This window comes from Sceloporus occidentalis, unplaced genomic scaffold (assembly GCF_023333645.1).
Source record: "Sceloporus occidentalis isolate IW3139 unplaced genomic scaffold, rSceOcc1.0.p SCAF_3, whole genome shotgun sequence".
NCBI lineage: Eukaryota > Metazoa > Chordata > Lepidosauria > Squamata > Phrynosomatidae > Sceloporus > Sceloporus occidentalis.
In genome coordinates, this window is record NW_028316983.1 from 12,691,581 (window position 1) to 12,713,840 (window position 22,260).

Consider the following 22,260-nt stretch of genomic DNA (forward strand, 5'->3'; position numbering starts at 1 on the left):
TGCATGCAGAGTTGTTTTAGTAGCTCTTGTAATATTCAATACAAACAATTGAGCAAGTGATTATCCACAAACATTTGTAAATCTGTGTCATGCTGCCTCATCTGCCCATTTTTCATTTATTTTCTTTCAAACAGAGCCCTGTTTGCTTTTTCTTGTTGTTTGTTGTTATCTTCTTTATGGAAGTCATCTAAGAGCTGCGTATTTTCTCTCTTCTCTTACTAACAGCTTGTGACAGCTGCGTTTTGCTCCTGTTAGAAGATCTCCAGAAGATTGAAAGCTCCTTCCCTGCCCTTAGGCACCAGCTAACGAGTCTCAATGCCACCTCTATAGCATGGACCCGTCTACATAGCATTAATGGTTCTATGCAAGCCATCACTGTACGTGAAGCTATCCAACTAATTCTTCTGGTTTTTGCAGAGAGTATTGGGGTTCTGTGACTTAGTTCCTGTCTCCTTTACTTCTTACAGAACCATCTTCGTGAATATCAGAGTTCCTTAAACAGGGCCAGGCAAGAAGCTGATGAGCTGGAAGAGGAGAACACAGACTTTGTTCAGGATTTGAATGCTCTTCAACACAAGGTAGTGCTTTTCTCTTCTCTTCTATGACTGCCACTGCAAATTTAAATAGTGCCAACAATGTGCTTGGTAGTCTGGTTTCATAGAATTTCTACTAAACACTATTTGATTTATTCTCTGCTGAAAACCCAGTTCAGTTCATAAAAATAAAATGAAATTTAGAGGAGAAGCATTTCAAATTCAAAAACGTTGCTTGCTTTTCTGCAAACGTTCTACAACAGCTTCAATCCTGCTTCCCAAGTTTGATTGATGTGACCCAGTCTCTTGGATCTCTTTGGACTTCCTCTAAACCATCAACTTTGTGTTTTTAGGCAACGATGACCAACAGAAAAGCTACCCAGGTAACAGATAGCACAGAGGAAAGCTTCCAACAAGCAGACAACCTTGTACAGGATATCAGTAAAATTCAGAACAAAATTAATGGTGAGATAACAATTTATAATTTCAAGATCTTTATGCTTTGAAATGGCTCCACTTTGGCAAACCCATGCCTGACCAATACCTGTGATGTAGAGAACATGAGATAACAACCATATTATAATTTGTTATCATGAAAGATTATAGCATACTTTAAATATTACCCTAACCACGCATGTGGGAGACACTTCCATTAATGGGTTCCACATGGCTGTAGTAGAATTTTAATAGCTCAGTTGTGTGGATAGTTGGGATTATGGAGTCTCAACCATAGGACTAGCTTGATGTTGCTTCCATGGGTCCTGGTTCTGGGAGAAAGACATGGTATAAATAAAGTTAAGATACCCATATGACTTCCCTCCCTCATGTAACTGAGTTATGTCACTTCAGTATTGCTTGAGCTGCATGGAAGCTCAGAAATCTCAGAAATTCAGAAATCTCCTTTGGTGAAAATAAGTCATGAAACTGTCCAACAAATAATTTCTGAAACTGACAGTTGGTTTTGCAGTCTCCCAGTAAGGCTGGTGAGCTGAGCCATTAAATGCTTCATTTTGCATTTTCATTTGTCAAGTGTAGATCATATGAAAGGAATATTTAAAAACAAAACTTTTTAAAAATATTATTGTTGGGAATCTCATAGAAAAGCTTCACATGGACTCTTGAGCTACATCAAGAAGAAGATGATCAAAGTCTGATGGCTATTTTATATTATCATGTTTATACTCAAGTGTGTGCCTAACAGTCATTCCCATTGCAACATAATAACATAGAAAGCATTCCTAACTGAGCTTCCTCATGAGTGAAGAGGTGCATAGGCTGAGCTACTTCTGCCCTTTTCAGGTGTGCCTAAATGAAAACCATGGAGCAGTAGGTTGTGCTTTGTAACTTGCAAAAGTCCATGGTCACAAGAAATCATGGAGGAAACAAAAACATTTCCCTGGATGAGTGCATGGTGGGGAGCATCTAGCTAAGTAAATTATTGGGAACTAGTCTTTGCCATCCAGCACAGTATCTAGCAACTGAGGCTGCTGTTCTTTCTTGTAGAGCAGGGAGTACATTGCTAGTATTTTTTCTGTACAATGTAATTTTTCAGTCATAGAGATCATCTGCAAGTGGTTTCCAATCTTTGGTCCTCCATTTGTTTTGGACTTCAGATTTCAGAAGCTCCAGCCAACTTGGCCAAGAGTTAGGAGTTATGGGAGCTGAGGTCTAAAACGTCTTGAGGTTCAAAGGTTGGAGATCACCTGAGCTCTTTGAAGAACTGGAGACAAATGAATGTTCCATAATTATGCAAAGTGCAAGTGTTATTAATTTCTTGAGCACAAACATGATGTATTTTTAATGGTTATATGAACAAGTTGGTGTGGCTTTTTTAAAAAATAGATCTTGTTTGCCAAATGGACATCTTTGCCACTGCAAATGCCAGTTCCACCTCCACAGAGGAGTTCCGTCGGAAGATGGCTGAGGTGGATGCAATGCTGAGACATATGAAGACCATAGATTTTAGTTTTCAAAGAACAACAGCTATTGAGGAGCATGATGATGCTCGGAAATGTGAGTACAATAGAAATAGCAAACAGAGGGAGTGTGTGGGCAGAAGGTGGACTCTGAAAGAGTGCCTCCTTTAGATGGCATAGTCAGGGTGCTTAATTGCAAACTGGCTGATTGAGATAGAATTACAATAATTTTATCAGGCTGCTTTGCATTATGTACTTCCATTACCACAACAGTTTGGAAAATTTAGTGTTTGTAAAGCTAAAAGAATCACATGGGGATTTGAATGGAACCCCTCCCATGGTCCTCTCATGTGTTAAGATTTCCATCTTGCCTACTATAATGGGGGCTCAAGACTAGTTACAAATCATGATACAAATGCAAATCAATGATACACACACACACACACACACACACACACATCCAGTTTGTTAACAACCTAAATTAAACAAAACTCCTTTTTTCTTATCTTTGTACTGAGTAGGATTTACTGTCTCTAATCCATGTTTGACAAATACTTTTGGACAAATCCTTGGTTTGGATTAAAACTATTTCCCCCTGCAGTATGAAGAATTTATGCAGCAGAAAGTATATTAGTGAAATGTCATCCTTATGTTAGGGTTATGTCACAGTGTTTACCCTAAAATATATCTGAAACCAGTTCCATTGATGTTGAGAGGGCCTAGGCTTTGATTGGGAGCAAACTGAGTTGCTTATGGATAAGAGTTTCTGTCTTGCAGTTTCAACTTTACTTGGAGGTCTTCCAGATTCAAGTTATAAGTTATTTGTGACTAGAAAAATAATGATCTTGAAAAGATGGAAGTTGATATATTGGCTGCTTTCAAATATGTTCAATAGCAGGGACAACATCTTCTAAATTAATATGTGTGCAGGATATAGAAGTAGCACTGACATCTGTCAAGGCTTTCATCACATCATCATGATCTATTTTGTACTGAAAGGAAGAGCAAATACAGTCAGCCTTCCATATTTACAGATTTTTTGGTCCATGGATTCAAGCATCCACTGTTTGAAAATATTTTTAAAATATATAAATTCCAAAGAACAAACCTTGATTTTGCCACTTTATATAAGAGACACCTTCTTACTATGCTGTTGTATATAATGGGACTTGATCATCCAAGGGTTTTGGTATCTACAGGGGGTCCTGGAACAAAACCACAGCAGATACCAAGGGCCCACTGTATAATAATTAATATGCAGTGTGCTTAAATTGCACATGCTTTGAGAACTGTGTCTTTCTTGTTGTTTGTTCTGGTCAGTGTAACACTTGCAGACAGTGAACATGCAAGCTTGAAACTGCGTTTATCATATACTATTGTGAAATCTTACTCTAACAGTGTTGGATCGTGTGAAAACTGAGCTTTTCAACAAGTTGGAGTCCAACCAAGAGCTAGTGAACAGTATCAATGACCAGTTGGATCAGTACAGCTCAGAACTGATGGACCTGCGAGATGCCCTAAATGAAGCTGTGAATAAAAGTCGTCAGACAGAGGACCTCAATAGCCTAAATCGTAATCACTTGGAGGAAACCCAGGTATGAGAATGGGTCTTGTGCTGCCAAATGCATTGCTCTGCCTGGGGCATTTTATGTTACACGGCAATTAAATTGCCTGATTTCTCACTGTGGGTCAAACAGTGTCTGGTATGTAGACTGCATCCAATATGTTCTGTCATGTCTACTAGGGCTGTATGTGTCTTGTGTTTGTTGTCTGTCTAACAGCCCTCAAGCCAAATATACCCATCAATTTAGAGGCCTTCCAATGGTCTGTAGTTGATTTATTACACACATACACTTACTTATATTGTAACTAAATAACATGTTGCAGCTTCTGATCCAGGTCACTAAAGATTATGGCTGCAGCATTGAGGGACACTGATCTAGATTATGCATCATGTATGAATTTGGGATGAAAAAAGATTGAAGGTGTATTAGTCCTGCACTCTGAAAGAGGGTATGAATTTGTGAAGAGAATGTACATTATATAGACACTCTGTACTTTATGATGGTGGCTCTTGAGAAGATGCTGAACTTTTATGATGGACAGTGTTAGTTAATGTGTTTCTCCTGTTTTAACAGCAAAAAAGGAAGGCACTGAAAGAACAATATAGTGAGATCCAGAATACTCTGCAGATGGCTGAAGAGTCTCTAGCCCAGGTTTCAGATTTTCTGCAGATAATAGAAGATGTCAAGGAGGTAAGTGCTAGAAAACTAAGGCTCCTTATATAGTCTGAAGAGAGTGGAGCAGCGGGTAGAAAATATTGATATGTATAATTTTAGGACCTGCTGTTTGTAAGTTGTGATCACAAACCTGAAAGGACAGGTTTTTTAGAAATGATGCACTTCAGAATCATAATACTGTTAGTCCTAAAATGATTTGTTTTCTTAAGAGCCACAGGATGAAAATTGTTCGGAAAGTTCCTCAGAGGAAAATCCATCTTGTCTACTGCTATCTCCTTTCCTCCATCAGGATGTGATTAATACCCAATCAAGAAGAATGAAAAATAGTTTCACCAGCCTTTATGTGGGGTCAATAAGCTGCATAATTATTATTATTATTATTATTATTTGTATTCCGCTTTTTCACAAGGAAGCAAAGTGGATTCCAACAGTATAAATAAAACATCAAACAATTAAAAATTACAATTTAAAAACCCCAACCCACCCCCAGTGATAAAAACAGTAATCAACCTATAAAAAAAGATTAAACATCAAAAAAAACAACAACTATCCAATAGGAATACATTAAAAATTTTGGGCAGATTAGCATAAGAAATGAATCTTCCTCAAGAGGAGGGGAGACAGGGGGGATGGTATCAATAAATTTTGGTGTCGGTATCAATAGAAGGGGGAGGCAAGTCTAATGGATCTAACCTAGTCTGGGAAGGCCTGTCGGAAGAGATCCGTCTTAATAGCCTTTTTAAATAGTTCCCATTGAGCTGTCTTTATGCACCTGAGCCTGCCATAGGCTTTCTAGATATCAAAGAGATGGACTGCTGTGTCTGTGTGTGTTCATTTTCTTTGAAAAGTTTTTAGATACTCTTCAAAAGGATAAGTTGGGTTTGTATCATCAGTTCAGCCAATGAAACCAACAGCTTGGAAAGTTAGGAAGGACTGGGGAGATGGGGGTAGAATAAATTTCTGAAAACACACACATCATTAATAACCAAAATGAAAGTCCATCTGACTGGATCATTATCGCAGTAGGTCTCAGATATTTGGATGCTTTTCATATTGCCAATCCTACTGAGATGCAGCTCTAGCCAGAGAGAGGAAAGGAGTTGAGAAACCAGGTTAATGAATGCTGGCAAATGCACCCTGTTGTGTTTCAGGAATCTGAGAAGTTAGCAGCCCAGCTGGATGGAGCCAGATACCCTCTGTCAGAGAAGGCAAAGGAGTATTCTCTTGCTAGCAACAAGATCCCTGTTGTTGAGAAGGCTGAAGGGCATGCAAAGCTTCTGAATGAACTGGCAAAAAACTTGTCTGGGTAACCATGTTTTACTTCTATACCTTTGCTGCTCTCTTTTGCTGGTTGATCAGGGCTTCTGTCCTGAGATTTCACAGTAATATATGATTAATGGTAGTTGCAAACTAAGATTTGCTTGAATTTTTTGATAAGTAGTATATCTGATGACTCTTCCAGAAGAACAGTTGTATTCTGTATTTGTGCCTTACAAAAAGGAACATTTAGCTGGCATTTTCCTGAGTCTTGGAACAGTTTTCTATTTGAAAGAGTGTGTAATGGGAGGCAGTATTTGTACAGCCAGGTTTTTTTTCTAATGAAATCAGTCTTGCTTTAAAAAATGTTTAAAATGATGCAATAGCAGAGAAATGGGATCTTGCTGAGATAATATCTGAATGCAACACCACATATTTGATACTACTAAGAAAGGTAATTTTTTCTCAATCATTGCCAGCCCCACGTTTTTCATTGCACAGAATATTCTACCTTTTCGTCCCTGTACAAAAGTGCAGACACTATGGTGTGGTAGTCATGAGCTGGCCGGCTGGGCAGAGTATCCAAGCTAGGACATGGGCCAGGCTTAGCATAGATGTCAACAATATGAGTTCACACTAGGAAGTATGGACCTTACTGCTTATATAGCTACTTTCAATGGCAGAAGGGGCAGGGAGGGACGTTAGTGCATCAACCAAGATGGGCATAGAGCGAAAATGTTTTTTACAGGATCTGAAGAATCTTGCGCTGTAGCAATAATGCAGTTTGACACTGTTTTAACTGCCATGGCTCAATGGTATGGAATTCTGGGATTTGTAGTTTTCTGAGCCTTTTAGCCTTCTCTGTCAGAGAGCTCTGGTGGCAGAAAAAACTGCAAATGCCAGAATTTCATTGCATTGTGCCATGGCAGTTAAAGAGGTGTGAAGCTATATTATTTCTGCAGTGCAGATTAAACCTGTATTAAAAATTAAAAAACAGCATCCTTGTTCACATTGCAAAAATCTGTGCAAGTTAGGCAAAAAATTAAGCAGTTTTCTTAATGACTTTACTACATGTTCACATTTTCTTCATTGTAAAGTGAATTGAGTTCATATTCCCGCCCTCTGTTTTTTTAAAGAAGGGTGGGAAATGAAAACCAGAGGAAGAGATTTAAGTATTAGTGAAGATTATATATAAAATCTTGAGCTATTTTTGTTTCTGAATGTCAGAGCACTTCTAAATAATTTCATATAATCAGATCATTTCTATAATAATCAGAACCCATTTATAAAGATGTGGGCTTTTATTGGGGGAGAAGGTGAGAAAACAAGGCAGAGAGAGCTGACTTGTTTCCTCATTTTTAAAGGTATGTTATTTTGTAACCCCTGTAAAGGACCCAGCCATGCAGATTTCAAAACCAATGGTTTCCTGTGTTTTCTGTATTCCACATTTCCTGTGTTTCATGACACAGGATGTAAAGAAGGATTCAGAAATTTCATGACCATCCATATGTCTCTCCAGTCCTGTTAGTTCTCCAAAGGCACAACGTAAGAGAATGAAAATGGTACTCAGAAAGCTCATGTCTGTCAGTTGTGAAGATGGTTTCCTGATTTGAGAGAAGTAATGGGTCTTCAGCAAATAGCCTTCTGATTAAGAACTCAAAACCCGGTGACTTTGGATCCCCCAGCCTTGACTTTGCCACTTGATCTGGCAAATATCCCTTCCAATTATTTTCTTGTCTTTCAAAACTAGCATCATCCATGGTACAAATCAGGATGGATTTATTCAACGAGCCATCAACGCCTCTAATGCTTATGCCAGCATTATTGCAGCCATCAAGGATGCAGAGACTGCCTCCAATGAAGCTAAGAGTGCTGCTGGTGAAGCTTTGATGGTATGAGTCTTTTCCCCTACAATAAACATGTAAAACCATGGCTAAAAGCTAGTGCCCCTGCTAAGATTCTGTTGTCAAAAAATGTAGTTCCCTATCCTATGCTTTGCCAGGTTGTAATTTGTCAACTTGTGCATCAACGGCATCTGTCAGGAGAACTGTATTCCTTTGCATATGATTTGCTCCTTTCCCCAGAAGCAAGACAGAAAATGATAGCCTGTTAACATGATGGTAGCTGTTGGCATTCATGGCTGCCTTAATCTGCCATCTCAGTGATTTGGAGCCCTGTCAATGCAGATGGCCCAATCTGGGAAGCCGGAATGTGCAGACAAATTGCACACAATTTCTTCAGAGTGTATTGACTCAGTCCAGTTGGTCAATTGAGTTTAGATCATAAGAGACTGATTCAGTTGAGTATTTGCAAAATTGGCAAGAACTTATTTGAAAGGATACTTTCTGCTCAAGGAGGGGGACTCTAAGATTGTAAAAGGATATAAAAGTAGAGGGATGAAGAATAACAGGGCAGTGGGGTTAGGAAATGAACAAGTGTTGGAATGACACCCAAGGTTGCATCTAAACCACAGATTCATAGGCAAATTTCTTCTTTGTATGCAGAATGTCATTTTGGAGGATCTTGGGGCCAGTTCAAAAGAGATGAAGAACAACAGTATTGCTTTAGAAGAAGCTGGGAAGAAGGAACAGAGGAAGCTCAGTAGAGGTAAGAGAGAAGCCAACAACACTACTGTATAATACTACCAGTGAAGCTCACTTCTGGAAATCACCTTGTTCATTGCCCCTTCTGCACCCACAGAATCCCTTCTGTACCTTTCATTCCTTCTCTCCCCCCCACCCCAGAATTATGCTACATTTTACAGACTCTCAGTCTTTTTACTTTATAAGAATAGTCATGTCCAAGAATGTATTTTAACAAAAGTCTGTGGCAAACTATTTATATAGCATGACATCTCCATTGTCAAGAAGGACAAATACTTGATGTGTGTGTGTCTGGTAATAATCCAGTGTTCACTGTGGGCTTTAGGTCTTAACCACAGCAGTGCCATGACATTTAAATGGTGTGGCATGGACCTTGATCAAAGCTGATACATTAGAGAAAAAGGGGCTATTACTTTGCCTAGCCCTTTTATGTTTCCTTTTTACAGTACACCAGTTGTGTTTTTGTTGAGCAAATTAGAGATGGCCATGGAACATGGCTCTAGCGCTTGGGAAGAAATGTGAAAGAAAGGGAACACCTTCATGAATATTAGTGTTAGTTGCAGAACATAATGCTAATGCCTCTTGTCCGTTACACTATAACACCATAGCACCATACCTCTTGCATATTGTTAATAACGGACACCATGTTCCAATGATCCTGACTGAATACATATGTAACCTTGTATTTAATTTGTTTCAATCTAAGATATCAAAGGAGCATTGCAGGCAGCCAAAAATAGATTGACAGGCATCCATACAAAGAAGGAAGATCTTCTGAATCAGCTGCAGTCTGTGAAGAGTACACTGGACACGGTTCAAGGTTTGTCAGTGTTTTTCCTTCCTCCACAAAGTGTCTCTAAAAAAAAAACACATCATCCTGGAACATCATCTTACCTTTTGGGAACTTGAGCTAACTAATTCCACTTCCAGTTTTAGCACTGTTGTGCATTTGTCAGTAAATCCACGAGTGCATCCAAATAGATTGTTTCTGGCAATACCAGCCGAAAGAGGTTGTGCAAATATTTTGTTTCTTTTTCTTAGCAGATTTTCTGTGGTAAGATAAAAGGCGGGAGAGATGGTAGGAAAGCATTGGAAGATCTCTAAATGGAAGATAAGGGTGCCTTCATTCTGTAAAATGCAGGCAAACCTTATCTGTCAGCACCGCATTGTGTCTTTGAATGAGAAGATGCAACATCAGGGACTGCCTGAAGGAAGAGGCTCCTCCCTCTTTTAACTGTCATCTTGGCCTCAGAGGGGAGCGATCAGGCAGACCCAGCAACATCAGGGATTGCCTGAAAGAAGAGGCTCCTCCCTCTTTTAACTGTCATCTTGGCCTCAGAGGGAGCGATCAGGCAGACCCAGCAACATCAGGGATTGCCTGAAGGAAGAGGCTCCTCCCTCTTTTAACTGTCATCTTGGCCTCAGAGGGAGAGATCAGGCAGACCCAGCAACATAAGGGATTGCCTGAAGGAAGAGGCTCCTCCCTCTTTTAACTGTCATCTTGGCCTCAGAGGGAGCGATCAGGCAGACCCAGCAACATCAGGGATTGCCTGAAGGAAGAGGCCCCTCCCTCCTTAACTGTCATCTCGGCCTCAGAGGGAGCGATAAGGCAGACCCAGCTCCATCAGGGACAGCCTGTAGGAAGAGACTCCTCCCTCCTTAACTGTCATCTTGGCCTCAGAAGGATCGATCAGGCAGGCCCAGGTCCATCAGGGACAGCCTGAAGGAAGAGGCTCCTCCCTCCTTAACTGCCATCTTGGCCTCAGAGGGAGTGATCAGGCAGACCCAGCTTCCATCAAGGACAGCCTGAAGGAAGAGGCTCCTCCCTCTTTTAACTGTCATCTTGGCCTCAGAGGGAGCAATCAGGCAGACCCAGCTCCATCAGGGACTGCCTGAAGGAAGAGGCTCCTCCCTCTTTTAACTGTCATCTTGGCCTCAGAGGGAGCGATCAGACAGACCCAGCTCCATCAGGGACTGCCTGAAGGAAGAGGCTCCTCCCTCTTTTAACTGTCATCTTGGCCTCAGAGGGAGCAATCAGGCAGACCCAGCTCCATCAGGGAATGCCTGAAGGAAGAGGCTCCTCCCTCTTTTAACTGTCAACTTGGCCTCAGAGGGAGCGATCAGGCAGACCCAGCTCCATCAGGGACTGCCTGAAGGAAGAGGCTCCTCCCTCTTTTAACTGTCATCTTGGCCTCAGAGGGAGCAATCAGGCAGACCCAGCTCCATCGGGGACTGCCTGAAGGAAGAGGCTCCTCCCTCTTTTAACTGTCATCTTGGCCTCAGAGGGAGCGATCAGACAGACCCAGCTCCATCAGGGACTGCCTGAAGGAAGAGGCTCCTCCCTCTTTTAACTGTCATCTTGGCCTCAGAGGGAGCAATCAGGCAGACCCAGCTCCATCAGGGAATGCCTGAAGGAAGAGGCTCCTCCCTCTTTTAACTGTCAACTTGGCCTCAGAGGGAGCGATCAGGCAGACCCAGCTCCATCAGGGAATGCCTGAAGGAAGAGGCTCCTCCCTCTTTTAACTGTCAACTTGGCCTCAGAGGGAGCGATCAGGCAGACCCAGCAACATCAGGGATTGCCTGAAGAAAGAGGCCCCTCCCTCCTTAACTGTCATCTCGGCCTCAGAGGGAGCGATCAGGCAGACCCAGCTCCATCAGGGATTGCCTGAAGGACGAGACATCTACCTCCTTTAACCTTGTATTTTGTATTGTATTGTATTGCAATTTTTACTGTACACCGCTATGATCATTGCGGAATAGCGGTCTATAAATAAAACGTATTATTATTATTATTATTATTATTATTATTATTATTATTAAATTCCAGTCTTAACTACCAAAAGCCAAGTAGTGCTTGATTCCAGGTTTCTTTGCTTTTTTCACAGCTTTGTGAAAGTTGTGAAAAAAGAATATAAGATTCTTTGTTTTTTTTACAACTTTGAATGCATGAAATTCATTTAATGCAAGATTTATATAATGTTCCACTCCCACAAAAGTTTGAATGGCCCATAATGCTGAATCATGCATTGTTTTCAAGGTCTAGAAAATAGTGCTGAGCTAGGAGTTCTGGCAATATTTGTCACTTGTGCTCTCCTTGAGCTGGAATCAGAAGTTGCAAACGTTACTTTTTTTTACTACAGTTCTCAAAACCCGCTAGCCTCTGTGGCCACTGGCCATTCTATTTGTAATGAATATGTGCTATTGTGAGACACCTAGGACTGTATATTTGACAGAGACGCTTCTTCCAGTCAATTTCTGGTAGTTTCTCTTCTGTATTTTTATTTATAACTTCATTTTTTTCCGTTGCAAGATGGCACAGCAGAGGCAATCCAAAGTGCCAAAGATGCCGCCTCTGAGGCCAATGAGACAGTGGCAAGGATGGAAGTAAAGCTGAATGACATGCAAAAAAATCTGGATGAGTGGAATCAACAATATGGAGATCTCAAAAGTGAAGATTTACATCAAGCTGTTCAGGAAGCCAAGAACACAGGTATATAATTTTCATTGTCAAGTATGCCTTCTTGCCTTCTTAGAATAGGTTTGAGGCTGATCCAGTGTAATAACAGTGTAATAACATCCACTATAATAACAGTGACATAGCTATTAATAACTACAGTAATAGTTTGTTCCGTTATGTTGATTTGATGATCGCTTAAGATGAACGATAAACCAGAAAAGTTGCCATCTGCTCATTTGTCTTCTAGTCTTTCTTCATAGGCTGATTTGAGAATTAATAAACTGCTATGTATTTTTCTCCCCATCACCCTGCAGTAGCTTTTGCTTAAGGAGCAAGAAATAGCTGGACAGCCAGCAGTGGGCAGTGGGGGGTGGCTTGGTGGCTGGCCTGGTGGCTGGCCATGCTGTCTGCTGATCCTGAAAAAAAGCAGGATCACCATTGCCTCAGTCTTTAGCACTGCAAAAAAGAAATAAACTGCAACATCATGAGTGCTTTTGCCCCAAGTTGGCATAGTAGTGGTGGTGGTTGGCATGAGACGGCATCTTGGCAGCAAGGCCCCCAGCTCCAATCCATCGCCTTTTCCAACCCACCTCTTCAAGTGGCCACCTCACTTTGCATCATTGGAATACCAACCTTACAAGTGTGGTATTGAGGTATTTGAGGAATTAATGAAGCGTAATGGTCCCACCATATTGTCACAGATATCCTGCTCCAGGAACTTTGGTAGTCCTTTGAACTCCAGTTAACACTGCCATTGGTAATGTACCATGCAAAATTAATGACCTAGACTTCCTTTTTTTTCCTGCTCTCCAGTATCAAGCCTTGAAAGCACCCTCCCGCTACTCCTGGGAAAGCTCAGCAATCTGGAGAACAGGAGGAGCCACAACGCAACAGTTTCAGAAAATATCCTGCGTGTGCGCCAGCTGATATCTTTGGCCCGGAATGCTGTCAGTAAGGTAGAGGTGTAGAGAGTGAAAGCAGTGATAAGTTTGCTATCTGCCACTACAGAAACCAAAAGCAAGCCTCTTTGTCATGTTCCCTTGCCTCAGTGAATTCTTAGAAGACTCTGACTTCGCTTGGAACTTGCCGATGCAGAATGATTCAGTGATCAATTAGCCGCAACCCAAAATTAGCAGCTTTTTAACTTTTGTACAGTACTTGAATACTTTTTAAAAATCTTACAGAAATAAAAGAAACATTGAGTCTAGTGAAGGAGTTGACTTGAAGTACACAGATTTAACACCTGACTGACAGGAGAAATTTCATACCTGCCCAGAAGGTGTTAACAACTGGTTTCTTGAGAAACTTATCAAGAAAGATTTTTTAAAAAGCATGATGAAGGCAATGCAAGGATAATGAATCCTGCTAGTACAACAGATTGTACCTTTCAATATTTCATCCATAAAGAGATTAAAAAAAAAAAGCTAACAATGCTCTTTGTTGATTTGATCTTTTACTTCTAGATCAAAGTTCCAGTGAAATTCAATGGGACATCAGGTATGCAGATCCGAACACCCAGCAACCTCCAAGATTTGGCTGCCTATACATCCCTCAAATTCTATATCCAGAATCCAGAACCAAAACGTGAAAATGGGGATGATCTGGGACGCTTTGTGTTGTACCTGGGAAACAAGGACGTAAGTATATCTGTTCCCATGGGAGGAATCTGAAAGCAGTTTTGGAAGGTTCACTCCAGTGTTTTTCTGGGTGTTGATGGTAGGCGGGGGTGAAGAAATACAGTTCCACTGTATCTGTTTTAACATGTTCATATTGTTATTCAGTATACTCAGCATCCATCCTGAGCCCAAAGCAAAGACCAAAGTGATAGCATTGACAGGGAGGCTTCAAACTTGCCTGCCAATTTGTGCTTAACTTTTATGTATCTAGGCTGTTGGTGACTACATGGGAGTTATCCTGAAAGATCGCAAAGTGCAATGGATCTATAAATTAGGGACTGAGGAACCAGCACATTTAACTGTTGATGAAGAAATTGGAGAGCAGTTTGCTGCAGTCAGCATCAACAGGTACAAAAAAAGAAAAGCTCAGGGAAAAAAATGGGATCACATTCAAAATAATTGATTTAAAGTGTGTGATATTGCTCATTGGATACTTTGAATGTACATGTGTATGTGCCAATGTGTTTTCAAGTCTCCTGTTGACTTATGGCAACTCTGTGAATCCCATAGGGTTTTCTAAAGCAAGGAATACTCAGAGGTGGTTTGCCATTGCTCTGGCTTCTGAAGAAAAGAACAGCAGCCAGCATTTGCTGGACTTAATCTTGTCCCCCATTGCCATCCTCCTCCCCTTGTGTTTCATGCTTTTTTAGATGTGTAATGCAAAGACATGGGGGCATAGAACTGACAAATTAACATTTTGTAAGCTGTTCTGGGAGCCTTTTTTGTCTTAAAGTCTGGGTATAAATGCTCTTAAATGAATAAATAAGAAAAAATTCTCAGAGGTTTAAAATACTCTGCTCTGTCATTTCACTCTAGAGAGACTGCTGTTCTCATGGAGGACTATTAGAAGGGGCAAAGAGTATACTTAAGGGAAGAGTTTGGATGGGAGATATTTTGTTTTTCTTCTTCACACTGTACAATCCTCCTCCTTACTTTTAGGATCTTGCAGTATGGACACATGTCGGTGACTGTGGAGAAACAAACCTTGCATGAAACCAAAGGGGACAGTGTTGCCAAAGGAGAGCAGGGACTGTTCAACTTCAAGCCCCACAATGTGGTCTTTTATGTGGGTGGCTACCCATCCAGCTTCACGGTGAGATGGATTGGCCAGGCTTGTTGCAAAGGATAGAGGGGAAACCTTGGGAAGCAATTTCTGGTTTGGGTCAGACAAATGAGTCCCATACTCATTAAACTCCCTTAATATTAATTAAGGGATGCCTTTACATGTATCATTTTAGCACACTCTTTCATTGTCTGTATTTTTAAATAACTATTTGTGTTTCTAAATACGTTCCACAATATAGCAACTCCCACAAACTATTCTTAGTTGGTGTTTACCTTTACAGTAAATTTAATACTTTCCCAACATAATGTATGAAATGGAAATCTAGTAGGTCTTTTGAGACTAACAGGCCTATTTTAGCATGAGCTTTTATGGATTTCAGTCTACCTTTTTCAGATGCCGTGCATCTTCAGTGCATCTGAAGAAATTGATTGAAATTCATAAAAGCTCATGTCAAAACAAAACAGTCTCAGAGGTGCTGGTGGTCCCTCCACCTCCTCTTTTTTCCTGAAATAAGTCCGTTTGGTTTCTTGAATCGTGCATTAAGTGGCACTGATTTCTTATGTAGAATAAATTAATGATGCAAAGCTTTGCCCTGCATCATATGGACAGCTTCCCAGGGTAATTCATATTTCATAAAGGCTGGTGTAGAGGATTGACAAGCAGGATGTCTGTCCTCTAAACAGAGATGCAAGTTTGGATAGATGTGCAGTGGTTTGGGATTACAACATCCAGGATGCTTAAAACAGCTGAAGCAGAGAATAAAACCTTACATGGGGGACAACAGATAAATTCCAGCTAGAATGTTCAGATTGGATACTTGTCTAGGCTGAGAAGCAGAAATGCAGGACCAGGTCCCTTCAGACCCCCAAATGTTTATGTTCTGTACAACAGCCTCCAACACCCTTGCGTTACCCTAACTACCGTGGCTGTATAGAGATGGATACTCTCAATGAAGAGGTTATGAGTCTGTACAACTTCCAGAATACTTTCAACCTGGACACTGCTGCAGAGAGGCCTTGTACAAGGTGAGCTGATTGACAGTATGTACATTATGTGGCTTTTCCTCTTCTTTTCCGCTTTCCTTGATGCTGGCATGGGTACTATTTTACAGAAAACTAAATGGAATTTGTAAACATGGAAATGGTAGAAAGGTACCATTCAGATAGCCTGTGTTTTTTCTAAGCTTTTGTTTGCTCTAGAGATACCACCAGTTTATTGAGCTTGAGTCCAGGATTTGATTGTGCCATTCAAACTAGTAAATTTGAAAGCTTGCAGCAGAAATCTTTCCTAGACATTTCCATTTTTCTTTAGCAGAAACTTTCTAGACATTTTATTTTTTTTCTTCAAGAGCTCAAAACTTATTTTTAAAAATGTTCATCAGTTTATAGTCCTCATAATAATGCAGAAATGTTAAGATTTGTCATGACAAGTTTTACGTATGTATCTTATATTTTCCTCAAATGCACTTACCTAGTTTCTTCCCTTTATATTACATTCTTTTTTGAAGTCATATTCTATGTAATCATAGATGGACTTGTTTCTGCTAGCAACAGCAGCATTCTGCCAGCTTCCACCATATGATTGTCAGTCTGCTACTTTTCCGATGTTGTTAGCCTCCTCAAGACAATTTGGGGCTTGAGAAGTAAACAAACAAAACTAAGAAATCCTTCCTTTCAAATATATGTCCTTTAAATAATAAAGCTAAGAACTTTTTAGAAACCTAATTTCTACATTTCAAGTGTACAGCTCTTTAGATTTTCAATGCCCATTGCCAGTATTATTACTTTTCCTTTCTTTTAGGTCTAAATCAACAGGTGATCCCTGGCTGACTGATGGCTCCTATTTTGATGGTACTGGTTATGCAGAAATTACATTTGAGAGCCAGATTGGCTTAATAAAGCGCTTTGAGCAAGAGCTGCGGCTAGTATCCTACAACGGGATCCTTTTCTTCCTGAAATATCAGGCAAGTGTTGCTTAGTATTTGGGGCCTATTGCTGACCGGGGAAGGAGAGGTCATTAGTCCTTGTCATGAATGGTGTTCCAAGTACATGAGGAATGAAGTGAATGTAACTCTTGAAAAATGTTCATGTCATCAGAGAAAGTAGTTGTAAGGGTGTGTGCTTGGATCTTGTTTCTCATTCCTCCCTTTTCCCTCCTTCTTCCAACAATCAAAGCCCCCTGCCTCTTCCAGGGCTTGGAAATGGCTAGGAAGATGGCAGAGAAATGGCAGCCAGAAGTGATATCACATCACTTCGAACATGCTGAAATGCGCCGCCATGAAATGGCTAGGAAAATGGCAGCCAAAAGTGACATAACATCTCTTTGGTCATGCTGAAATGCACTGCGGTGGCCTGCAAGGTAGGTGAAGGAAGGAAAATGGCCCCTGCCCTGTTTGCAGTTGCCCACCCATGCCTGCTATAGAGCAAGATCTCATATAAATTGGGGCTACAACTTACCTGGTGCAAATTACATGGTGTTTTTTAAATGTCCTCAACACAAGAGGGACTTATCATTCTCTTTCCATCCTTACAATTACTTTCTCTGAACCATGTCACAAGAACATTTTTCAAGAGTTATATTCACTTCATTTTTCATGCACTTCAAACACCACTCATGACAAGGACTGATGGCCTTCCCATGTCACCATGTGAAAAGGGAAGTCAGTATTCAGGGCCAGTAGGTTGAAAGGCTCTTGTCTTTTTTTCTTCCACAGAGGCAACTGCTGTGTTTGGCTGTTCAGAAAGGAAAGCTGGTGCTATACTACGACTTCAATGATGGCCTTAAAGTGGCAGCACCCTCCAAAGAGCCCACTGCATTGCTAGTCGGCAGCAACACAAATAAAGCGGTAATGACAGAAAAGAGACCCTTTTGCTGTTGGTTGCTGGGCTGAAGGCATGGTCTGCTTGTGGTTTGTGAAGTAGCAGCAGCATGCGGAATCAGAAATGTGTTCCCTCATTCTTTTCAAGTATTGAGGAGTGACCCTTTATAAAATATTCCATCCAGTATTTATTTGTATTATCATGGAAAAAACATAGTCTGTTTTCACCCTGCTTCCAAGCTAGTCACTTCTGTCTAGTTTAGAGGAGCTGTAGTTAAGAGGAGCATATAGTAGTCTCCTAGGCTCATCCTTGAGGCTTGGGATACCTCCCAGAGAACAATATTTCCTAATTCCCCATGACTCTTAATTTTTATTTTCCTTTTGGAGACAAATGCCCCTCATTCCACCGACAGTACTGATGGTTAAAAATTTCTGGGTTTACCTGATTCTAGATCCAAATATTCCTCCTCAAAATGGGTTCCAAGGATCGCGTTCTGGTGCGTCTAGAGCAATCAACCATCTTCATGGTGGAACAGGAAAACAGCTTACAAAATGCTACCTCCTATTTCCTGGGCGGTGTGCCTGTGTCCATTCTCCCTGAAGGGTAAGCTTCTCTTTCAGTCAACGTTCAGGCTAAGATTCCACTTCCTTCTCTGTCTCAGCACTTTATTCTTGCAACTACAGAACTGTAAAGTCAAAGACTTTCATGGCCGGCATCCATAATTTTTTGTGGGTTTTTCGGGCTATGTGGCCATGTTCTAGCAGAGTTTCTTTCTGACGTTTCGCCAGCATCTGTGGCTGGCATCTTCAGAGAATGCTTTGCCTGGAAAAATTGGGTGTATATATACTGTGTGAGCCTGGGAATGCAGGAGTGATTTGCATGTGTATTGTTCTGTGTTGATGGCTGGCCTCAGGCTGGGAGGCTAATGCAAATGAGGATTAATGTGTACTAATTGGTGATGAATTATTTGCTGGGAAAGCCCCTGAATCTGAATGGTTTCCCATTTGCATTTGCTGAGTCCTGCCATTTGCTATTTGCGCTCAGCCAAGGACCAGAGAGACCATCTCACAGCCGCAGGAATTTACCGCATACCATGCAGCTGTGGAAAAGTCTACATAGGGACACCAAACACAGTGTGCAAACAAGGATCAAGGAACACGAGAGACACTGCAGACTGGGTCAGCCAGAAAAATCAGCAGTAGCAGAACATGCCACAAACCATCCTGGGCATAAAATATTGTTTGAAAACACTGAAGTTCTGGACCATGCCAACCACTACCATGTCAGGATGCACAGGGAAGCCATTGAGATCCACAAACATCTGGATAATTTCAACCGGAAAGAAGAAACCCTTAAAGTGAACAAAATTTGGCTACCAGTCCTGAAGAATAGCAAAATAAGGACTCGGCAAATGCAAATGGGAAACCATTCAGATTCAGGAGCTTTCCCAGCAGATGATTCATCACCAGTTAGCAAACATTAATCTTCGTTTGCATTAGCCTCTCAGGCTGAGGCCAGCCATCAACACAGAACAATACACATGCAAATCACTCCTGCATTCCCAGGCTCACCTAGTTTTTCCAGGCAAAGCATTCTCTGAAGATGCCAGCCACAGATGCTAGCGAAATGTCAGAAAGAAACTCTGCTAGAACATGGCCACATAGCTCGAAAAACCCACAAAAAACTATAACTACAGAACTATTCTACATGTGACTTGGCTCAAGATTTTCATGATGTGGTGCCTTGACACATGCTTTGCTCTGTGTAGCAGTAGAATTCAAAGATGTAGCCATGTTAGTCTGGAATATCAGTATGCAAAGGGATCTTGTAGCACCTTTGAGATGAACTGAGGGTGGATGTACACTGGCCAGAATACTCCATGCTGCTCCAAGAGCTTTCTGGTCCTAAATGTCCCCTTTTACTTGGGCACTCCAGAGTGATGGTGGATGGTTGTGTACACACGTGCTCCTCTGTGCCACCCAGTAGCAACACCACGGATGTGATTCACTCCTTTCAGGTCCAAAATGAGGCGCCCAGCATTGATCACATGGCTGGACACCCATCATAACCTCAGAGGGAGTGATACACACCTGTGTTGGCAGTGCCGGGTAGCACAGTGGGATGCTGTGCAAACAGCCACCCAGCGTCACTGCAGAGTGCTCTAGATTTTCTGGGAAGATCCACAGCAAATGGTGAGGGTTTTTTAAAAAATTGCTTTAATACAGGGATGGCCCAGATTTGCTGTGGAACTGCTTTTTCTATGTGAAAACAGTTCACAGTAGAATCAGGCCTTTAACCCTGCATTGTGGAGATAGGTTGATGTGAGGGGGAGAGAAAAATGATGCAAGTGGCCCTTGTAGACATGCCAGAGAGAAAGAAGTTATATCATAATCTTCTGTAGACTTAGGGTGCATCTATACTGTAGAAATAATGCAGTTTGACACCACTCTTAAGTGCTGTAGCTCCATCCTATGGAATCCTGGGATTTGTAGTTTCACAAGGTCTCCCTGTGAAAGAGTGCTGGTGCCTCACAACTACAAACCCCAGGATTCTGTAGGATGGAAGCATGGCAGCTAAAGTGGTGTCAAAGTGCATTATTTCTATAGTGTAGATGCACCATTATTCTAGTTCCATGCACCTGAGAAAATAGACTAAGGCCCGGTACAAACTAGTGCCTTGCACCAGTCTGGGGCCAATTTTAGGGCTCAGGAAAGTAGAGTGTCCGCATGCTCCCGAGCCCTACCACACTGTCCAGGCGCCATCTTGGCATGCACCCATTCAGATGGCATGCGCGACGATGACGTGCCTCATGCGCCATATCCAAATGGTGCGGCACACAAGGGGAGCCACTGTGCCACTCCAGGGCGCTAATGGCACCTTGGCAGCGGCGGAGAAAGGAACCATGTTTTGTAGCTCCTTTTGCCAGGCGTATCGTTGCCACGCCGTTTGGTTGGCACAGCCATGTCCGCCTCTTTCTCCCCATCTGTTGAGCTCCTAAGTTTACAAAAGCTTATGCTACAACATCTTTCTCTCAATGAGTCTCAAAGGTGCTAAAAGGTCCCTTTGCATGCTTTGCTCTCGATAGAGATATTTTAAAGCACACATGTTCCTATTTTATTAGAGGTGCTTTTATTGTGCCACTGCAGAGGCTTCTGGGAATTGAAACCCTTGCAGAATTCACTCTTACATATGCTTTTATATGTTGTTTAGCAATTTGCTTTAAGTCCTTATACTCTAGTCCACTTGGCTGCCAGAGATCTTGCAGACTAATTTAAAATTATGCTGTCTTGTCTGCTTGGCATCATCCCGTGCTCTAGGCATTAATGTGCTCTCAATTTCATCTATTTCTGTAAAATCCTTTTTAAATAGAAAAAGATTTCTCGGAGGGGGCTAGGCCTGGTGGTACCTCCTACGTCTCCCCTAAGGCCAAAAACTACTGCCTACACCACTTTAATTGCTATGGCTCCATCCTACAGCCTGTAATTTTGTGAGGCACCTACATTTACTTCCTATGGTCTAATCCAGACCTTGGGCTATAAATCAAGATCAGTCACTCGCCCTGCAGATAGGAGTTGGACAGCTGGGTAGGAGATGCAGAACTAAGGAACATTCTCCAATCTCTTCCTTCAAAAACAGCACCAAAAAGTGGTGGTGGTGGTGAATGATGGGTAGAGAAAAGGAAAATAAGAAAACCCACACACCAATTTACACTTCGTATAGCAACCAGCTGTGATGGAAACAGGCTGCCCACAGTTCAGAAACAGACCTTAGCAGAACTTCAAAAAATAAGCTGGTGTCTCAACCTTTTCTTTAAAATGATAATAAAAAGGTATGTAATGAAAACAGAAAAGATTGGCTTAAATAGTGGGGAGCTTACTTGTGGTCAGCCTGTAGCCATTCCTTTCAGTGCAGTTGAGGCTTGAAAGGTGAGCTGAGTTTAGTCCCAATAGCCTTTTTTTTTTGTTTTTGTTTTTTTATAAAAACAAAATTTTCTAAAATAATAACAAAAAGAACAATAATGACCTATATAGACATCATAATTTTACAAATTCATAATATCTATGAGACATAAACAACAATCATTCAACAAAAATGCTAAACACCACATAAAATAGTCAAACTACTGCTATTAAAATACATAAACATTATTTCCAACAGGTTTCCCTGGGTTTCTGTAAGAGGCTTAATAATAATAATAATAATAATAATAATAATAATAAACAGTTGGCAAAATTAATACCAACTAGAGATGGCAGCTCTTTGTTGTTTTCTGCATGGGTATTATTGCTTTATCATGGGCAAGGGGTTCATCTACACTGTAAAAATAATGCAGTTTGACACCACTTTAATTGCTATGGCTCCATCCTACAGCCTGTAATTTTGTGAGGCACCAACACTCTTTGGCAGAGAAGGCGAACTAGAAATTCCAGGATTCCATAGGATGGAACTACAGCACTTAAAGTGGTGTCAAACTGCAATATTTCTATATTGTAGGTGCACTCATGGTTTTTAAAGACAATCCTTGCCTATGGGCTCACATCCTATTAATACTGTTGAAGCTATATCGAATTCAGTCCTGGCAGGTGTGAGATCTGCATAAAGAGGGGTCATTCTTTATGCGGATCTTCACACATCTTCTCTGGAACTAGATTCCCTATAGAATCCTATTGAAAAAATCCAACTTCCTTTCACT

General features: G+C 41.2%; 1 protein-coding gene across 1 annotated transcript in view; it reads left to right on the forward strand.

Annotated features, from left to right (window-relative positions):
- Nucleotides 1-22,260, forward strand: part of LAMA5 (laminin subunit alpha 5) — a 217,525-nt gene that overhangs the window by 181,407 nt on the left and 13,858 nt on the right. Inside the window, exons 49-67 of the mRNA XM_089513322.1 lie at nt 226-377; nt 468-578; nt 887-998; nt 2,376-2,546; nt 3,848-4,044; nt 4,588-4,704; nt 5,841-5,995; nt 7,697-7,838; nt 8,451-8,553; nt 9,256-9,369; nt 11,860-12,039; nt 12,820-12,962; nt 13,470-13,643; nt 13,894-14,030; nt 14,622-14,775; nt 15,640-15,773; nt 16,549-16,711; nt 17,462-17,593; nt 18,019-18,170. Of these exons, the coding sequence (XP_089369448.1) occupies nt 226-377; nt 468-578; nt 887-998; nt 2,376-2,546; nt 3,848-4,044; nt 4,588-4,704; nt 5,841-5,995; nt 7,697-7,838; nt 8,451-8,553; nt 9,256-9,369; nt 11,860-12,039; nt 12,820-12,962; nt 13,470-13,643; nt 13,894-14,030; nt 14,622-14,775; nt 15,640-15,773; nt 16,549-16,711; nt 17,462-17,593; nt 18,019-18,170 (2,743 nt within the window). The remainder of the gene's footprint in view (nt 1-225; nt 378-467; nt 579-886; nt 999-2,375; nt 2,547-3,847; nt 4,045-4,587; nt 4,705-5,840; nt 5,996-7,696; nt 7,839-8,450; nt 8,554-9,255; nt 9,370-11,859; nt 12,040-12,819; nt 12,963-13,469; nt 13,644-13,893; nt 14,031-14,621; nt 14,776-15,639; nt 15,774-16,548; nt 16,712-17,461; nt 17,594-18,018; nt 18,171-22,260) is intronic.